General features: G+C 31.3%; 2 protein-coding genes across 2 annotated transcripts in view; both read right to left on the bottom strand.

The window, feature by feature from the left end:
* The window catches only part of LOC132757687 (somatomedin-B and thrombospondin type-1 domain-containing protein-like), a 61,731-nt gene extending 49,727 nt beyond the window's left edge, over positions 1–12,004 (bottom strand). The window contains exon 1 of the mRNA XM_060749040.1: positions 11,546–12,004. Coding sequence (XP_060605023.1) covers positions 11,546–11,792 — 247 coding nt within the window. The 5' untranslated portion in view covers positions 11,793–12,004. The remainder of the gene's footprint in view (positions 1–11,545) is intronic.
* A 2,291-nt stretch (positions 12,005–14,295) lies between these two features.
* LOC132757686 (uncharacterized) lies at positions 14,296–16,097 on the bottom strand. The gene is made up of 3 exons (XM_060749039.1): positions 15,911–16,097; positions 14,904–15,449; positions 14,296–14,533 (listed from the first exon to the last, which is right to left on the bottom strand). The coding sequence occupies exons 1-3, from the start codon at positions 16,066–16,068 to the stop codon at positions 14,386–14,388; spliced, it is 852 nt and encodes a 283-aa protein (XP_060605022.1). The 5' UTR covers positions 16,069–16,097; the 3' UTR covers positions 14,296–14,385.
* Between the last annotated feature and the right edge of the window lie 3,065 nt (positions 16,098–19,162).

Below are 19,162 nucleotides of genomic sequence, written 5' to 3'. Positions count from 1 at the left end.
TAAATTAACCAATATTTGCCAGCAGTTTACAGCCTATTGAAAGGATTTAAAATGTGCATACTAAAATTGCATCTTTAAGCACAATACATCAATACCCTTATCTGATAAAATATGATAATTTTATGAAAGGCAAATACAATTTTATTTGTAAAAGTATTTAAATAAATCCTCTCGTATAATCTATTGCAGCGGGGAGCTTGCATTTATGTGTCTCAAATGAATACTGGATAACAATAAAAGAATCTACAGATTAAATTACTGCAAGTAAATGAGTTTTAATATGCTTATTCAAAAGGTATATACAAAATGTCACACAGCTTCATAATGAATCATGGAAGGTTTGTAAGAAAGTTGCGGAAAAAAATTGAATTTTGGCATTCATAAATTTCTGCATACTTTACCTATATCATACTAGATTTATGTGACATCTTTACAAACAGACCAAAAAAAGTATTTTCAGACACATAACGCTTTAATAGAAAAAGTAAATTTAGGATCTTGTATTTTCATTTTGTAGTTCAAAATAAAAATAATCTACATTTTGAATTAAATGTATGAAAACCTGTAAATGGTTTAGTTAAAATTGGCAAAATTCCAGATGAGTTAAATGAATCTTTAAAAGAATCAAATTTAAGGAAAAATATTTTAATAGTTTATTAAAGCAGCATGCCTTCAGATTCATGAAAATTTTTCATGAAAAATTTGCAAAATGTATTTTGACAGCAAAATATTGTGAAGTGCACAAAGGAAGTAATTTACGCACTGCAATCATCATAAATAACCAAAAAGCGGTCAAAATATGCAAAAATACCCCTTACTGTGTCACGCAGTAGAAATTAGGCAATAAATACTGCAATATCAGTCAAATTTCACATAACATGTAAATCATTACTTGAATCTTGAATCTTTTTAACTTCTCTTAAAAGCTTAGAACATTTTTCTCAAATTTGATTTTCTTCAAATATTTTGGCTCATCTGCAGGCGTGCAGCTTTAAGAAAGGTATGAATATCCACATAAATACTGTGGATCATCACCAATATTAAGTATCTAGGCTATGATATCCACCTAACTTGTTTTCAGAAATTCTATGTCATCAAGGTCCAGATTAAAAACATAAAATTTTGTATGTAAATATCGTAAAAATTAAAAAATTGACTCATCACCCCCCCATCCCCTTAAAACATTAGTAAAATGTCAAGCCTCTCATGAATACGTATTATATCCCTTCTAGAAACTTTGTTAACCCCATCCGGTTTAAATTTGGATCTGCACCCGTCTTATTATTCTGGGTCAATTATTTATATAAATGTTTCATTATTAATTGCAAAAAAAATATTTTTTGTATACACACCTTACCATTATCATCAACATCGCTGCATTTAGATTTATCGTCAAACCCTTTCTCCCCCATAAAAATTGCCAACAAACTACTTAATTTAGCCAAAAAGCTGATGTCAGGTGACATGATAAAGCAGCCTATAGGTTCATTCCCAGGTGAAAAACCTTAGTATAAAACCTTTTTTTTGGCATAAAAAATGATTATATCTAATGACATCATAACTCATGATGTCCAGCTTATACTGGGTGTAACATCCTTACACTGACTTTAAATGACCTTTACTTAAATAAAGTTAAACATTAAATACCAGCCCTTGCATTTTCCCATGTATGTTGCCAAACATATTTTGCTGGATAGCCTATAAGGCAATATGTTACTTTCTTGTCAAAAAGATTTAACAACCAACTAGTTTTGTCTCCTTTTCATGTTCCAAAAATTTATCTGGGAGAAAATGAATAACTTCAATTTTAATAGGTCTTTTCTCAAAATGATTTTTCTTTAGTTTTGTAAAATCTACCCACTATGGCGTTGCTTTCATTCTATTGCAACTATTACAAAAATCAGGTAGCTTCATTGAAGTCAACCTATACAATATCAGCTATTAAAGAAACTGCAAACACACACATTTTCTTCCTTTACTTTTCAATATTTTCTTCAATGAATACATTATTATAAAATGAATAAATAAGTGCAGTTCTATTTTGTACCTTTCCTTTGATATGAAAAAAAAACCCAACCCAAAACAATCTTGAATCCAAGTTATTAAAATTTCCTGGTGCTGTTTTGAATTAAGGCATTAAATGCATTTTCAATGTCTTATTGTAGAAGTGTGTCAGTGTAACATATGATGTATGTCAGCTGTACTGTGGTAGTAGGAACTTTACTGATAAGCCTGTGGTAGGCAGGGCTACAGAAACAAAATAATAATCTTATGTTGATACCATAGAAACCTGGAGACTCAGCAACAGATTAGCAAACAGTTAATTCTTCAAGAATTTATCAACACAATCACACAGAAAATGGTTGAAACAAAACAAATGGTGAAACTAAACAAATGGTGAAACTAGAATAGTTTATGTCAATGTCTGGATCAATGATTATCTCCCTTAACTTTATAAAATGTTGATTGTCTCAGAAACTGTAAACTAATCATTTCTTTTATGTACATACAATTCTACTTTACTTATTACAAGGGAAACTTTAATTTATTTCATGTTTATTGCATTTAACATGTAAAAATTATCATACATGAGACTCTAAAAGTATTTTTGCAAACTTGTGCAAATGGGGACCTGAATATGCAAAGGGAGGTAACTTTAAGTTAGCAATAGGAAATATCCAGTGCTTCAGGGTGTTATATTTCAGAGTTCCTGATACACCTAGCTGTAATTATCTAAAACATACACATATTCCAACACAAACTCTCCAGGAACATGTAAATATTTTGTGAGTGTAGAGAGAAAATGAATTCAGCTATTTGGTTGAGATTCTTCCACCTCATTTACCCTAATTATCTGGTAGGTGTGGCTGATTATGTAAGACATCCAGGTTATACCCAGCATGCACCAGTCAATATGGATACTGATCAGGTAAATATTACCTTACATCAGACAGCTTTAACCTGCCCTGCTCCTGTTACAGTCAATGGTTTCATACTTTACACAAAGTGGAACATATTAACATGTACATTGTACATATTTCACAAAGAAAGGAACAATTGTTCAGCCAAAACACAGGTGCATAACTAATATAATCTGAGGTATTAAAAACAATAACATATGGGCATTTGTTTAAATTCAAGCCAGCAGACAATCATCTTAAACATTTTTACTTTGGTCAGACACTTAACATGTGCTTGTAGGTGTCAGAAAAGCACATCTGTCTGAACATCAAACAAGTTTGAAATACCAAAAATGTATCATTCAATTCCACATGGTTGAACCTGTCAATAACGATTTGTGTAAAACAAAGGTCATTTTGCTCCATAGTCATAATTACAATGCAATAAAAGATTTCAGTAACATTTGATGTTATCTAAGGTTTTGTGCAATATTAACCAAAGACAAAACCTTGCATTGAGAGAATATTAGACATTATTTTATATACCCAGCTGCCAGCTGGAATCATTGCCCAAATCAAAGAACTTGCAACATTTTTTTTTAATCAGCCATCTTTGGCAAGATTTAGCTAAGAATTAAAGGTATTTTTGCAATGCACCAGGACAATTGTAGGAGTCCAACTAATTGTACTATGTGCACTTACTGTGATATCAAGAAGGACAGGATATAAATTTTCATAAATATTTGCAATGACTGTAAAAATAACTTCACATTTTATGTTTTATCATAATTATGATAGTGAAAAAAAATAACCATTTTGAAAAATCACATGTTCCAAAAATGTAGTAACACCTAAATGCTGAAAACAATTCATGCATTAGAATGAACTCATTTCATGCATTGTAATTAAAGTGTCATAGTTTCAAAATCAGCAAATAAAAGACAGGTTTTTATAATAGAAAAGTAACAGAAATTTTATTCCTTTATGGCAAAAAAACATCAGATTGTTGTAATAATAGAGTTCTTCTAAAAACATGTTAACTAGTTATACAGAAATCATATTTTGTCTACTTCAAAAACTATGCTATTGTTCTGAAATTGAGCGCTCTTAAAACGACTTGGTGGGTTTATCAACGAAGTCGAGCGCTAATTTCACAATCACTGATTTCCTTTCTTCGCCATTTGACAAGTCTGAAGGGTTGAATGTTATGAATTCAAAAAAATTTAAATGAACTGGTAACAAAATATCTTGCACCTTAACACAATTTGCTAAATTATCACTATGGATTGAAGAGAAATCAAAAAGTATTATATTGTGGGATATGACTATAGACTAATTTTTCTTATTTGACAAATTTCTTAGAAGGTCATGTCACGGTATAAAACTGTTCATTATTAAGGGAGCGGTCAGATAGCTCAGTCCGTGGAGCCACAGAATGATAGTCCGAAACAGGAAAAGTGATTTTGGTTAACCTCAGGTGTTGCAAACTTTAAGGAGCACCTGGGGTCAAAACCACCTCACCTGTTGGAGCTATTTAGAGATGCAGAGTCCAACAATTTGAACCCATTATGTTGCCTCTTTAAGATCACGCAGGGTTAAACAGTGGCTGCAATTCTCAGATGCCTCAACCCGTAAAGGCAACCCCTCAACCACAAGAGAAATATAATTATGTTATAACAAATTTCGTATGATATAAACTTATTTAGAAACCAAATAGTTCCGACGATCTGTCAATTCTTAAAAGTCACTGCCAGTTCTATTGAAAAAGCTAGAACAAAAAATATTGGTAAAAACAGGAAATATTTCCACAATTTTGATAGAAATCTTGTATGATAATTATCTATGAATATGAATTTCATTGGCTTTTTTATATTGTACATCAATTTTGGCATAATCTGACAAATTTATAGAGAAGATAGTTAGTAAATTGTGAGAATTTTTGAAAGCTTGCCAATCTATTCTGTGCTGATTTACATATAATTTTCATGATGCCTGGAAACTCTCATTCTATTTTTTGTTTAATCATGGCTATGTGCACTAACAGTACAGTACTAATTTTTGCACTAATTTCTTCAATGTAGTTATCTTCTTTAAATTGTAATTAAATGAAAAAAAATCTTAGTAATGTTACTTTCAAGAAAGCTAAAATTTAATAATTCTTCATTAATGCCTTGCCAGGTCTGCCAGTCCAGTACAAAGGCAGTCCACATCTTACCTGCAAATTCTCTATACCAAAATTTTCTTAATTTAGTTAATTCAACATGTGAACAAATACCATGAACAAACAGTTCAAATTTCAAACTCTTATTTTACAAATTATATTAGTAAATTTTCTACAGACTTCTTCTATTAACCCACTGTAATATTAATTATGATCCAGACAATGGTTTTAAAGCTTAAACGTGAAAAAAATTTGTATGACGCTATTTTTTTTTAAAAGTGACCATAAATCTGCAGTTCAAATCAAAATGTACTTTCAATCTTTTTTAAATACCTGTTATGATAACATTTAGATCTACATATATACATGTATATACAGACATCAATATTAAATTTGTATTTCATATGCAGAATTTCTGTCTATTTACTTTTTCCCATAATGCATAGAGACTTCAACAAAAACGGCAGTTACATTTAAAAAAAAAAAATCTAAAAAGACATATCATTAAATGATATCTTCTTTCATGCTTTTTATCATTTTTTTTGCTCAAACTTTCAACCTTTCTAACTTTTCTCCAGATGTTGTGTATCAAATAAAAGAAGTAGCTGATTATAATTCATGTACCTGACATCTTGTATATGCAGTCCAATTTTTCATTTTCCTTTCATATCTCGTTTCTTTGTGATTTATACAACCCTTATATTCAAACTTGTGACAGGAAAATATCTGATTTAATTTTTCAAATCCTAGATACAAGTCATGTATCAAAGTAAGTCTCATTTTTCTGAAGATAGGTTATGAACAAATTACCATAAAAAGTGAATTAATATGAAATGTTCATGTGTGTATGATAAACTTAAATTATCAACGTTTCTGAAAGATTTATGTATTTATATTTATATAATTATTTGGTTATTTATATATTTGGTTGTCTTTGATTAAATATGCGTATTAAGATGAAAAGTTTCACTATTTCATGTGTCACAAAGTCATTCAGCATAAATTTGTATGTTTATATCTACTTTAGATTTGAATATTTATATAAAATGAATTAAATGAATTGATCTAGAATTTCTGCCAGTACTCTTTAAATGTATAATATCACATAAATATATCAATAAAAAATTTACATGTAATTTATTTTCATAAGAATGACATGGGGATTCAAATGCAGAAGATTTTACATTTGATTTTTTTTACAAAAATATGTCAAAATATTTAAAACCATGCAATAAAATAAGCAAAGTCAATGTCAGTAGACAATATTCTTAAGTTTATTTTAGTATTTCATCTTATATTTTAACTTTCTTTTAAAGAGTTGACCATCATTATCTATGTATAAGCCTGCTGCGTTCAGCCTTCACCTCGTGAATTTTGCCTTTCCATCTTGAACTTCTTGCACTTGTTCTCATATTTTTACCTGTATTTGTCTGGGCCAAAAATGAACATTTCCTCGGTTGTCCCCCACCCCCCCCCAATTGCAAAGGAAATTCTGTATTTGATTTTAGGTACACCTGATAAACAGTTATTAATGTTTTAATTGAACGAGACCATAATAGCCTTAATAATGCAATCAACAATGATGATTTAATTAGCCACAAGCCAGCTACTGCCTGCACTTTTGTGCAAATCATGACCACACACAGTATTAATAATCCTGTATGTTGCTTGCATGCTCATGAATGCAGTTTGGATGTTTCAAAATTCCAAAATTTTACCAGTTCATGTGAAATTTTGAATTCTGCTTATAAGCCAGTGCTAGGGGGCATAGGTAGCTTGCAATTACCACTACCGTCTATGAACAGGCTCAATCAAACTGAACCTGCATTTTAGCAACATTTTCAATTTTGCAGTCAGGGATTCTGTTCTTCTGTATTTTGGGCTTATGTCCTCCTTTGACTGTTTTAAATTCGAACAACAATTTGAAGCACCAAACTCTATTGCAGTCATCATTTTGATACTCAGTTCTCCCTCCAATTTACAAATTGGACCGTTCCAAATTAAAAGCAAGGAAAGTCCATTACACAGATTTAGCAGTGTATTACCATTAAAGGTTTAAGAATGTTTCATGATTAACTGGTACGATTTACAACATCTCATTTCTTACAACTTGATACCATTTTATTAGTATTAACTTTTATCAGATTTTGGAGCATTTTAGTACACTTAATGATGACATGTCGTAAAATATCATCAAATATTTACTTTGCCTCAATATTTCAAGTACAAATCTATGTCAAACCCAATGAAAAAATGTTAAAATGCACTCGAAATCTCTTGATGTAGGTAAGATTTCTACAAATATTCACATGTGTTCCAGATTAAGTGAATTCTTAGCACATATACATATATTTACAAGAGTTTATACTTCTTCTGTCTCTTTTATGTAAGTTTCATGTTGCCTCGAAACTTTCATTGCAAAAAAACAAAAAGTCATGGCCATGTGTACTGAACAGTAAGTTGAGAACCTCACTGCATGGATGTACAGGTTGGCCTGTATGGTCATGTCACCTACCCAGGCATGGACCTGTATGGTCACCTACTACATGGATGTACAGGTTGGACCACATGCTCATCATGTCATGACACCAGTCCTACTGTTGCGCGGCATGGTCATGACTTGCATGGATGTACAGGTTGACCTGCTCTATAGTACTAGTGGCATAAAGGCAAGCCCTTTTCGCATTTATTAAGTCTTGAACTAATTGAATTTGATGTAATAGATTTATATTAACTTCACAGCTTTATTAAGCTATAGGCCAACTCATAACAGCTCCGTGTATAATATTTCTTGCTCAGATTTGATAAAATGATGTCATTCAAGCAGGAGTATGATGTAATAAATATGAGTAATTGTTTTGCTGAAATTCATTTTTGTAAGAACAATGAATTTTAAAGAATCTTGTTAATAATATTGAGCTGTTTTATTTTCCAACATGGTCTCCTCAAAATAAAATTGTCAACTCAAGATCTACAATGACTCAGAATCTTTCCTCTACATTTCCACTTGGTATATCAAACAACTTTGAACAAATACCTGAATCATCAAAGAAAGGAAGTACTTGAAATAAAATTACATAATTTCAATAAAAGCTGTCCTGGTGTCAAGCTGATATTAGACATTTAGCAACAGCTATAGATACAAATAAGGCTAATCTAACATTTTTTCTTTTCTTTTTTTTTCATTTCAGTAGACTCGAAATTGACAATTTGTGAAGATGGGCACAAAAGATAAGTTTTATATATTGCAACTCAATTGATACAACTTGTTTAGATTTGAGAACTGCCTCAACATATCTAGATTAAAGGTGAATAATCAAAACTGTCAGAACATGTTTCCGAAAGGGTAAACATCTACAGATAACAATAGAAGACCCTTTTATTTTGGTAATAATGAGTGAAGGTGTTTATATTATATACTTCTTGTTGTCCTTGTTGTTGTTGTTGTAGTTTACTGTCCAGACTGGGGTTATATAATTCACTGATACTATCGGTCTTACAACTGTCAAAGGCAATTAGCAGGACAACTAACACACTTAACATCTCATTATCTTCATTTTTGACAACTTTCTGTCAATTTGGGGTAATTTGGTACAATTTATGACTCTTTGGGTTAATTCTTTACCACTAATTAGGCTCATTTACAGCAATTGGTATCGCACCCCCATCAAAGTTTTTATTGAATGGTTTTACCACACAAGTCCCCCAATAAAGATATTACACAGATATAGTTTAAAAAAGTTAATCGTTGAAATTTAAAGAAAATGCCTAATTATCTCCCTTTAAACATAATATTTAGAACATAATATATTGTGTCTTACAATATACACATATAAGTCAATTGGAGTCCATAAATGGTTTCATTTCCATGTGAGCAAAACTGAATTTTGCGAAAATGATTATACGTAATTAAGAAACTAACAGGTAAATTTATGTAATTTATGATTATAATGAATGCCACAGCAAAAGAACTAGATATAATTGTGGTAATATATTATAATTGTTTAACAATTTCTCATCAATAAAATAACAAAAAATACTTAAAATATTGAAGGTAATTATAATATTTCAGAGACATATTTTAATCAATATAACTATTAAAATGTTGAAAAAGAAAATGTCAAGCTTTTTTTTTGTTGATGTTTTTTTTTCTCCTCCAAAATATGTTACAAAAAAACATTTTTTTGACATGCCAGATCTTTATCTTTAGTATAATGACGATGTATACAATAAAAAGGGGTTAAAAAGAGTTAAACAGTAAGGTAGAACTTATCTCCGTGTCACAAATGATAAATTTGATCTAACTTGTGAATATGTCCATTACTGCTGTACTAATCATTTCTGTAGGTTTTTTCTCAACAAATATACAAAATACATTTATACTCGGACGCTTGTATAGGCCAGTGACAGCCTTAAGTCGACACAGGTGTTCGGCCATAATCTAATTTATACATTGAGGTTGAGGAAAATAGTGAACCAGTTTTTAAACTGGCCACTGTTTGCAGTTTTGTTTTCGATATAAATTTTCATTCATTGAAAAAAATTAAGAACTTGCAGGGAATTTCAACATGGACTTTAAATTACAGGCCATCCCCATTGGACAAAACTGTTGAAAATTCAAAATTTATCTTGAAAATTCACCAAAAAGTTTGTCAATGGGCTAGCTCAACAGTATATAGGCATTAGAGTTTATATACACACTATTTTAAGCTTTAGCATTTTATATAGCTATTAATTAATAATAATATCATTAAAATAAAATCTGCTTCATTTTAAATGATGAACAAAAAAACTTGGTGTTGAAATTGATAAACATATACAAATAAAAAATCTTTCAATAATTTTGATCAATTTTAATAAGGCAAAAACTCACTAATTTTTATTTTTTAAAGTGATAAACATGTGAAGTTTTCCTCGCATAATAAATAATGCAATTTTATAATTCATTCAAGTTCTTCAAATTGATAGTCACACTGATGTGATAAACATGCAAATATTTTGTTCCAATTAAGAAATATGATAAACAGATCTGATTTAAGTATTTTGTCAGATATTTACAATTCACTTAGGTTTGATAAACAGGCAATTTCATGCTTCTCAGTATGTGATACACTGGGGAAACATCCTCTTTAAAAGATAAACATGGCAATTTCCTTAATTAGGTGATAAACAGATAAATGTTTTATCAAAGGTGATAAACAACAGAAGTTTTTCTTACATCAGATAATCCAATTTACTGATTTTGATTAACAAGCAATGCCTCTCATTAAAAGATAAACAGACTGAAACATTCCCTCAAGTGATAAACACTGATGATTTGTCTCAATTGAAAAACATTAATCATTTCCTTCATTAAATGATAAACAAGCAAAGTTTCCATCAAGTGATATGAAACAAGGAATTTTGATTTTCTTGTCAAATACTCATAATTAAGGCACTTTTTTGACAAACAGACAACATGCCTGTCATTAAGTGATAAACAGACCAAAAAGATTTTCTCAAATGATAAACAAGGGAAATGTGTTTTACTAGTTAAAGCAGGGAAAATTCCTTTATGTGATAAACAAGCAAAACTTAACTAAGTTATCAACATTTTCCCTCATGTAAATAGACCTGTAGGGAAAAAGTCACTCAAGTGATAAACAGTCAATACTTCTCTCAAGTGATAAACAGTGTTCATTTCTCTTAATTAAATGATAAACAGGGAAACTTTAACTCCAGTGAAAAACAAGGATAAACAGGGAATATGGGAATATTTCCTGAAATAAACAAACAGGGATAATTTTCTCAATTGATAAACAGGGGAAATCCTTTATGTAAATATACAGGTAATATTTTCTCTAGTGATAAACAAGAAATCTGTCTCATGTAAATGGATTAGGAAATGTCTCTAAAGTGATAAACAAGGAAATTTTCTGTCAATAATAACATATTTTACCACAAGTGATTAACAGCCAAACTTTTTCTCAAGTGATTAACATCAAAATTTTCTTTAAGTGATTAACAAACAAAATTCTCTATGAGTGATAAACAAATTAAAGTTGCTTCAACTGAGAAAGTTGGGGCAATTGAATTTCATCCAAAGATAGTAGGATGGCAATACAAATATATTCTAAATAGTCAAACTGTGTTACATTGCAACACAAATGATATATTAACCAATTCATTTATGCTCATTTGGAAGTTTAAATATTGGATACCTACAGCTTCAAGTACCTAAAATTTGATTTGTTAGTGCAGTGAAGACAAATTAAATATAATAGAATAAGCAATTATTTGTCAATATTGTAATAATACAAGATTTATTTCAAGATTTATTTTAAGACAGATTTATTTTAAGACAGTCATAGACCAAAGGCTAAATATAGGGAAAGGTGATTAAAACTGAAATCAAAGTAACGTTAATCCTTTCAAGAATTAAATTTTTTACAACTATGGATCACATTTTAAGCTCTATAAAACTTGTTACACTTAAAATACACACCTTGACATGTCTGTTCGAAATCCACGCAACAATCTTTCATTTGCAAGCATTTGCTATCGCAGAAACAATTTCCAACCGTTTGGTCTATTTTCCTCGAATTTGGTACATAACATGTGTTGTTAACTTGCTCGCAACACAATCCGGCAGACTGACACCCTGTGAAATGTTTAACTTCATATTTCCTTTCTGCTAAAACGCAAATTGTGCAAACTGTTATTAAAACGAAGATACTTTTTGTAAATTCCATATTTCTCTATTTTTATTCTCGGATGTTTTTTTCTGACGGAGTGTTATCCTATGTGTTGATTTCTAACCCAAAGTATCCTGCCGTGAGTTAATTCCAGTAAGATAGTATCATGAGATGTCTGTTAACACGAGTTTAATGCCTTACTACCACAGAAGTTCTGAACTGTTTAGCAAAAAAACTTCAAAAGCGCCGCGTTATATACCTGATCAAAAAACTCTAAGTGCATTGACTGAAATTAAAAAATCGCACAAAGAAATTCAAAGAAACTTTTTTTCAAACTTATAACGCGGCTTTAATGTACGTTGGCCTACACTACGTGCAAACGGAGTACATTTAGCGTCTGTACTAGTAAATTAAACCCCACCAACTACATATGGTATCGCCCAGTCTGGTACCCAGCTCTATCGTGTATAGCTCGATATTTAACCGACAACCAATCTGTATTGGTGAGAAGCGGGGATCGTTTCAAAACATTTATTTATCGGGTTAAGCGCGACGTATTTAATCATTTTGCCTGGCGTCCACACTCATAAATTTAAAGATAAATTTTCTTTGTGTCATTCGGAAGTTGCATCCGAAATACCTAATTTATTATGATGACACATTTTTTCAAAGATGAACTGTAGTATTTTATATTGTATAAATTTAGTTTAAGATACATCAGATCAAAACAGGGTATTTCAAATGACGTTTTTGCGGCTAGTGATCAGCTTTGATTAAAATAGGACTTCGTTTGATATTTTAAAAGATTATGCTCTTTGGGAAATAAAATCATTTTGACTTTCACCTAATCAATAAAATAATCATTTTCAATGACTCACCGTTCATTATTTGTAATGAACACAGAAATAAAACTCACAAAGAAACCACGTGTAACATGACTAAATTATTAAAAAGGTATTACTATCCGTCTGGCGCCCGCCACATCTCTTATTCCTTGGATATGATCAATATTCAACATCTTTCAAATCACCACTTTGGCGTTCAAGTATGAAATTATCTCACTCGTCAACCGCCTGGAAATCGACAGACCTCTTTGATAAGTGTTTCCGTTCGATAAAAAATTTGTCATTCTTCCCCATCTCCAGCGTTCATGTTAGTCATCAAAAGTGTGTGTCATACAATAATCATAGAAAGATTATTTAATATGATATCAACAATGTTGTTTTCACCGCTTTTACCATAACCGGTAACTCCTTAATCTTTGTTAGAGATGTGGTGGACTTAAAAAAATTAAGACTTAAAGTTGTTATTTCGTTTTTGTTTCAATTTCATTTTTGTATTAAAACATATTTTTAAAGAGTGTAGCTGGTAAAAAAGAGTTAACTATGTGAAAGCTGTAAAAATTAACATCTTATCAGAGACATAGATAGCATCTCTGACCGTACGTTTCTTTTTCCTGTAATAATTTCAATACCCTTTAATGTTTATTATTTCCCTTTTTTTCTTTGCACATTAATTATACCTGTGTCAATGTTTATTGTTGTGAACGTTGATATCTTATAAACAAAACATGTAGCACAATACAATAATCAGCGAAATGAACGTCAGTTATAACTTTTAATTTGTTCTAGATCTGTCTAAAATTTGAGGATTTTCATTGGTCTGTCATTTTCTGACCAATCATATGCCTGATTTCTTTGTAACTTTTTGCCTTTGATAGTTCAAGAACTTGTAAGAGTACATGCATGATAATGTTGCCATAATTTGTTTCGCATTCGAGTTTAAATAAACATGTTTAAAATATAATGGAATAAATTTGGTCGTTTGCCCGTTAGATTGTATGTAAGGGAGACCATCGCATTTTACAAGTGACAGTGACATTTTCAACAATTACCGCCCTTAGACAGGGTATTTATTCAGATAATTAAATTGTAATATTGCGGAAAAAAGAAATAAAAGCAAATCGAAATTGTATGAAGACTTGTCTTTAATATTTATTTTAATATTTAATTTTAAAATGGCTTTTTATCAATATACATATGTATGATACATGATGAAAAATTGAATTCGCCTAACAAGGGAAACAAACAGATATTTTATTCAATTATTGGTAAAAAAAGGATAGATTACAAGTTGTAGTGCGGTTTTTTTATTCAGCTTAAACTGTGAACAATTTCAAACTTTCATTCTAATAATAAGACTATAATTTCACCAACAAAAGTTAACCAACAATAGAGGGCTGGTTGTTGCCTTGGAAACTGTTGTAGAACCTGCCAAGGGTAGTCAAACTGGATGAGTGACTATGGAGAAGGCTGGCGGCAGTTGTTATATGTCCAGAAGTCACTATTCGAGCCTTATACCAGGAGAAAGGCAAATCAAAATTGTATGAAGACTTGTTTTAAATATTCATTTTAATATTTAATTTTAAAATGGCTTTTTATCAATATACAAATGTATGGTACATGAACAATTGAATTCGCCTAACAAGGGCAACAAACATATTTTATTTTATTATTGGTCAAACAAATAGACAGTTAACAAGTTGTAGTGCGGATTTTTTTATTCAGCTTAAACTGTGTGTTTCTTTATTGAATATGAACAATTTCAAACTTTCATTCTAATAATAAGACTATATTTGCACCAACAAAAGTTAACCAACAATAGAGGGTTGGTTGTTGCCTTGGAAACTGTTGTAGAACCTGCCCAGTGTAGTCAAACTGGATGAGTGACTATGGAGAAGGCTGGCGGCAGTTGTTATATGTCCAGAAGTTACTATCCGAGCCTTATACCAGGAGTACCTAAAAATAGAAAAATAAAAAGGTCCCCTAAGAACGCACAAAAACGGCAAAATTGAAAGTACTGCAGGCTTGGTTTGATTAAGCCTGTTCGTGTACGGTTCTGTTAAATGCAGCTACCGCTTTTGCCTCATATAACATTAACAGTAATCTGCGTAAGATGTGGGGGACGGACGGTGGCCTGGTGCTGTCTGTCTCTCAACTCAGATATGGAAGATTCGAGTCTTACTGTGATCATGACCATGTTTCTTGTTAGTTTTAGAAAGCTGACAAATAAGTTTTGAAATCTTTCTTAATAATCGGGCTAATATGGATTTATCAATTGCATCTGAAAAATATCCTTTCGTCTTAAAAAAACCCAACTCGTACAAACCTATAAACAAAGTCGGCAGCTTCTAGCTGTGGTAGAAGCTCTTGCATGTATCTCAGTTGCTTGTGGATGTCATGTGAGTTTGGGCACGCAAACTCTGTTAGCCAGATCTTTTTCCCGTACCGATGATTCAGGTCACGTAAATACGCCATTGTTGTGTTGCCATGGCAATGGTAAGCGTGTGTTGCTAGGTAATCTATACGACAACCTTGACAAAGTTTGAAAAAATCGTCAAACCAGTCGAATGAGTTGCCATAACATTTTGAGTGGGTGGAGCAAGGCGCTGCTGCGGGACTAACAAGTGGTTTACCATGCGAGTGTTTTTCAATATCCCTCCAAAATGTGACTGCCTGCGCAGCGGTTAGGTTTGACTGAGAATGAAAATTTGGTTCATTGAAACCTAAAATCGCCCATGTGTCTGAAGGAACTGCAATTGTGTGACGTGAGTTATGGCCCCAAACCATAGGGATGTGATTATACTTGTGCGAATCGATATCTGTACAGTTTGTAAAATGGTGATAGTGATAGAAGTTCATCTGCCAGTCATACCTGGATAAAAGCAAATAATGATAATCTCATATGGTCCCAAAATTAACCATTTTGAAAAATGCACCAATCATGTCTCCATATGAGCCAAAATATTTCAAGAAAAATCAAACTTAAGAAAATTGTGCAAAGATTCCAAAAAAGTAAGAATATTTAAAATTCAAGTAATAATTCACACGTTATATATGAAATTAATGACTGATTTTGCTGTATTAATCACAATATGTTTGCACTTTTGTATATTTTGACCATTTTCGGTATTTTACACGGATTGTTAGTCCCCCTTGCAATGTATAAATTACTTTCTTGTTCATTTCGCAATATTTTACAATACATTTTCAAAAATTTCAAGAAAATTGGCATGAATCTGGAAAACTGGAAGCTTATTTTTAAAAAACGTTCTGAATCCGAAAAAGGCGCACAATGTTAAATTATATAAAAATATACAAGAATGTCATATTTACCACCAAGAAACATTATTAAGTGCTTGGAAATCATCACAAAGAAACAGCTTTGGGCTAAGAGCAATGCCTTTCTTCTGGGAGCAATGTGATGTCCTGAAGAAGAAGAACACTGCTAAACATATGACATAGGCATGTACATTTGAATACTCCATTTCCATGTGATAAGAATTTTTTTCAAATAGTTGTCTTTGTACACATGAGACATTATCTTTACTGTTTAGATATAAATTGTGCATAGATTTTGACCTTTAGTCGATATATTTGACAATCACATCATAAAAATCGTCCCATAAAGATACAGGTAGCAAAAAGTATTATAAAAAGCATACTGTCTGCCAGTGTATGGTAAAAGGCATAAAGTCTTGTAAAAAGACATATAGTTTGGTGAAATGGCAGTAAGGTTTATTAAAATAGCATACAGTCTGGTAAAGTAGCATAAAGTATTGTATGAAACATACAGTTTGGTAAGTAGCGAAAAGTGTTGTAACAATGCAACCAGTTTGGTCAAATGGCATAAAGTTTTGTTAGAAGGCATATAGTTTGGTAAAATGGCACAAAGTTTTTTTTTTAAATGTCATACAGTCTGGATAAATAGCATAAAGACTTGTAAACAGGCATGAATTCTGGTAAAGTCTTGCAAGAAGGCATACAGTTTGGTAAAATGACATAAAATCTGGTAAAGTGGTTACGGCCTTATTAAGGTGCATACATTATTGTGAGAAGGCATACATTTTGGTAAAATGACATAAAATCTGGTAAAGTGGATACGGCCTTATAAAGGTGCATATATTATTGTAAGAAGGCATACGGTTTGTTAAAATGGCATAAAGCCTATTAAGAGAGCACACAGTTTGGTAAAATGGCACAGCGTTTTTTTAAAATGGCATACAGTCTGGTAAAGGTGCATACAGTCTTGTAAGAAGGTATACAGCCTGGTAAAATGGCATGAAGTCTTCTAAGAAGGCATGCAGCCTGGTAAGATGACAATGCTTTTTTAATTGGTATACAGTCTGGTAAAGTGGCATAAAGTTACGCTAGAAGGCATACAGTTTGTTTTTTTGTTTTTTGTTTTTTCTTTTTTAAAGGCACTTGATGTGCACACTGAAGTGCATTAGCGGTTTAAATGTAGTGCACTTTGTGTTACCTTTAGTGTGAACTCAACTGTAAGGTAATGGACAGAGCGTAAACTGCATATCATTATTTTACCGAAAACTTGAACTCCATTTTGATTCACTTTCTAGAATCTGAGAAGACAATTAAACTTTTTGTCTTCCCGGCTAGAATTCACCAGCTTTCTTTGTATTTAAAATAAAAATACATAATTCTATTCCTGTATATTACGCAGGACTCAGATTAATTAAGACACCTATTACCGTTATGCAACATCATACCTTCTCATTCTCTAATTTATTGTGTTAACCAATTTGTGCGTCAGATTTAAGTCAGGTTCTGACGTCGGATTACGGTCGGAAAAAACAGTTGGATTTGAAAGTGTTTTTGACGCAATTATCTGACGTCAGGTAGACGTCAGAATCTAACAAGTTTCTGACCTTTTCCGACCTAAATCCGACCAATTTCCGACCTAAATCTGACCATTATCTAACCAGTTTCTGACCTTAATCTGACCATTTTCCGACCTTAATCTGGCCATTTTCTGACCTCAATCTGATCATATTCCGACCTTAATCTGACCATTATTTAACCGTTTCTGGCCTCAATCTGATCATTTCCCTAATCTTTCTTGTTTTACCATGTTATAAATATTTTCTTGCTAATCTTGATTTGATAAAATTTTATTTACTTCATTCTATCAAGTAACTTCCACTCCAATGAAATGAATTACAAAAAACTAAAACAATTTTTTTTTTATGTTTTTTATTTAAAAAAAGTTGCAATTCATATCTGATACATACATGTTTAGTAAATTCTGCAAGACTAAATACCTTTTATGAATTAAACAAAATAAAACATAAAATAAGTTAATAATAAAACACTTTTACCGAAAGTATTACAAAAACAATTACATAAATTAAACTAAGGAAACATGTGTACAAATATTAAAGAACAAAACAATTTATGTACATTTCTATCAAAGTTTGACTTATCAAATATAAATATTTGAATTTTAGGAAAAGTAAAAAAGGTTCAATTAATAAAATACATGTTTTGCGCAATTAATGACTGATTTTTCGTTATTTTAACTATATTTCTACTGCGTTACTAACACATTATATGCTATTTTTGCATATTTTGACCTCTTTTTGATAATTGCCATTGATAATGTATAAATTACTTGGTTACTTCACAAAGTTATACTTTTAGAACAGAACAGAACAGAACAGAACAGAAACTTTATTACTTGGTTTCAGTGGCGGATTCAGGCCCGGGCTTCAGGGCTGCAGCCCCCCCCCCCCAGCTTGGCCCTAAGATATGTTTACCAGCTGGGCTGGAACATATTTTTTGTCAGTTTCAAACTTTATTGGCTGTAGTGTACTCCCTTATCAAAACATTTATTGCTGTCATCCAGTTCTTAATCTCCTGCCTGGGGGCTTGGCAGAGGGGCAGAGATCTTTATCTATCAACATGCTTGACTGACTTCAATGTTTAAACTGCATAATTGATTGGTTAATTACTTTCCAAAGGTCTAATGAAAAATAGATATGTTAAAAAGTATACCATATTAAACTACCTTTTTTTTCATTTTCTGAAGGAAAACCCTACTGTATATATAATTAATAAATTGAAAATTATTATTTGTAAATTTAAAAGATGGCGAGTTTTATTAAGATAATAATAAAGGAATCGCATTTTAATAACTAAGAAATTAACTAACTTAGAATTTTATCAAGATGAAAAGATTGGTCATTTGCTTTTAGTAACTTTTTATGACCAGTTATATTTTTTAAATAAAATTTAAATTGTACTGACCTCTGGATTCATTGATGGAAAAAAAAATCTTATTGAATATTAGTGTTTGAAATTATGTATTTGCACAATAGAAAGGCAATATTTTAATACCACTTTACTTTGGAAAATCGTCTATAACTCAAATGAGTAAATTGATCAAGTGTTTGAAATCATTTTTATCAACGGTTGCGCATACAATGCTTACTACTAAACACCAGGGGAATTCTATTTGAAAGACCTTGCATACAAAATACAGTGTGATGTAAAATCATCCAAAGGGTACCATAAACAGCACTAGAAAGTCAAGGAAGTAACACCATTTTCAACCTCATATTTCAAAATTTT

Source organism: Ruditapes philippinarum, unplaced genomic scaffold, assembly GCF_026571515.1.
Source record: "Ruditapes philippinarum isolate M1 unplaced genomic scaffold, ASM2657151v2 ctg29_1_1_1_1, whole genome shotgun sequence".
Classification (NCBI taxonomy): Eukaryota; Metazoa; Mollusca; class Bivalvia; order Venerida; family Veneridae; genus Ruditapes; species Ruditapes philippinarum.
The sequence above is the reverse complement of the archived record's forward strand: the minus strand, read 5'-3'. Positions and strand labels throughout refer to the sequence as shown.

Bases quoted from the DNA above. Each gene is read 5' to 3' on its own strand.
- LOC132757686 (XM_060749039.1), bottom strand. From the start codon at position 16,068: ATGGAAATGGAGTATTCAAATGTACATGCCTATGTCATATGTTTAGCA. The intron at 15,450-15,910 runs GTAAATATGACA...GCTTTTATCCAG, and splicing joins CTTAATAATGTTTCTTGGTG to GTATGACTGGCAGATGAACT. The intron at 14,534-14,903 runs GTTTGTACGAGT...TTCTATTTTTAG, and splicing joins GCTGCCGACTTTGTTTATAG to GTACTCCTGGTATAAGGCTC.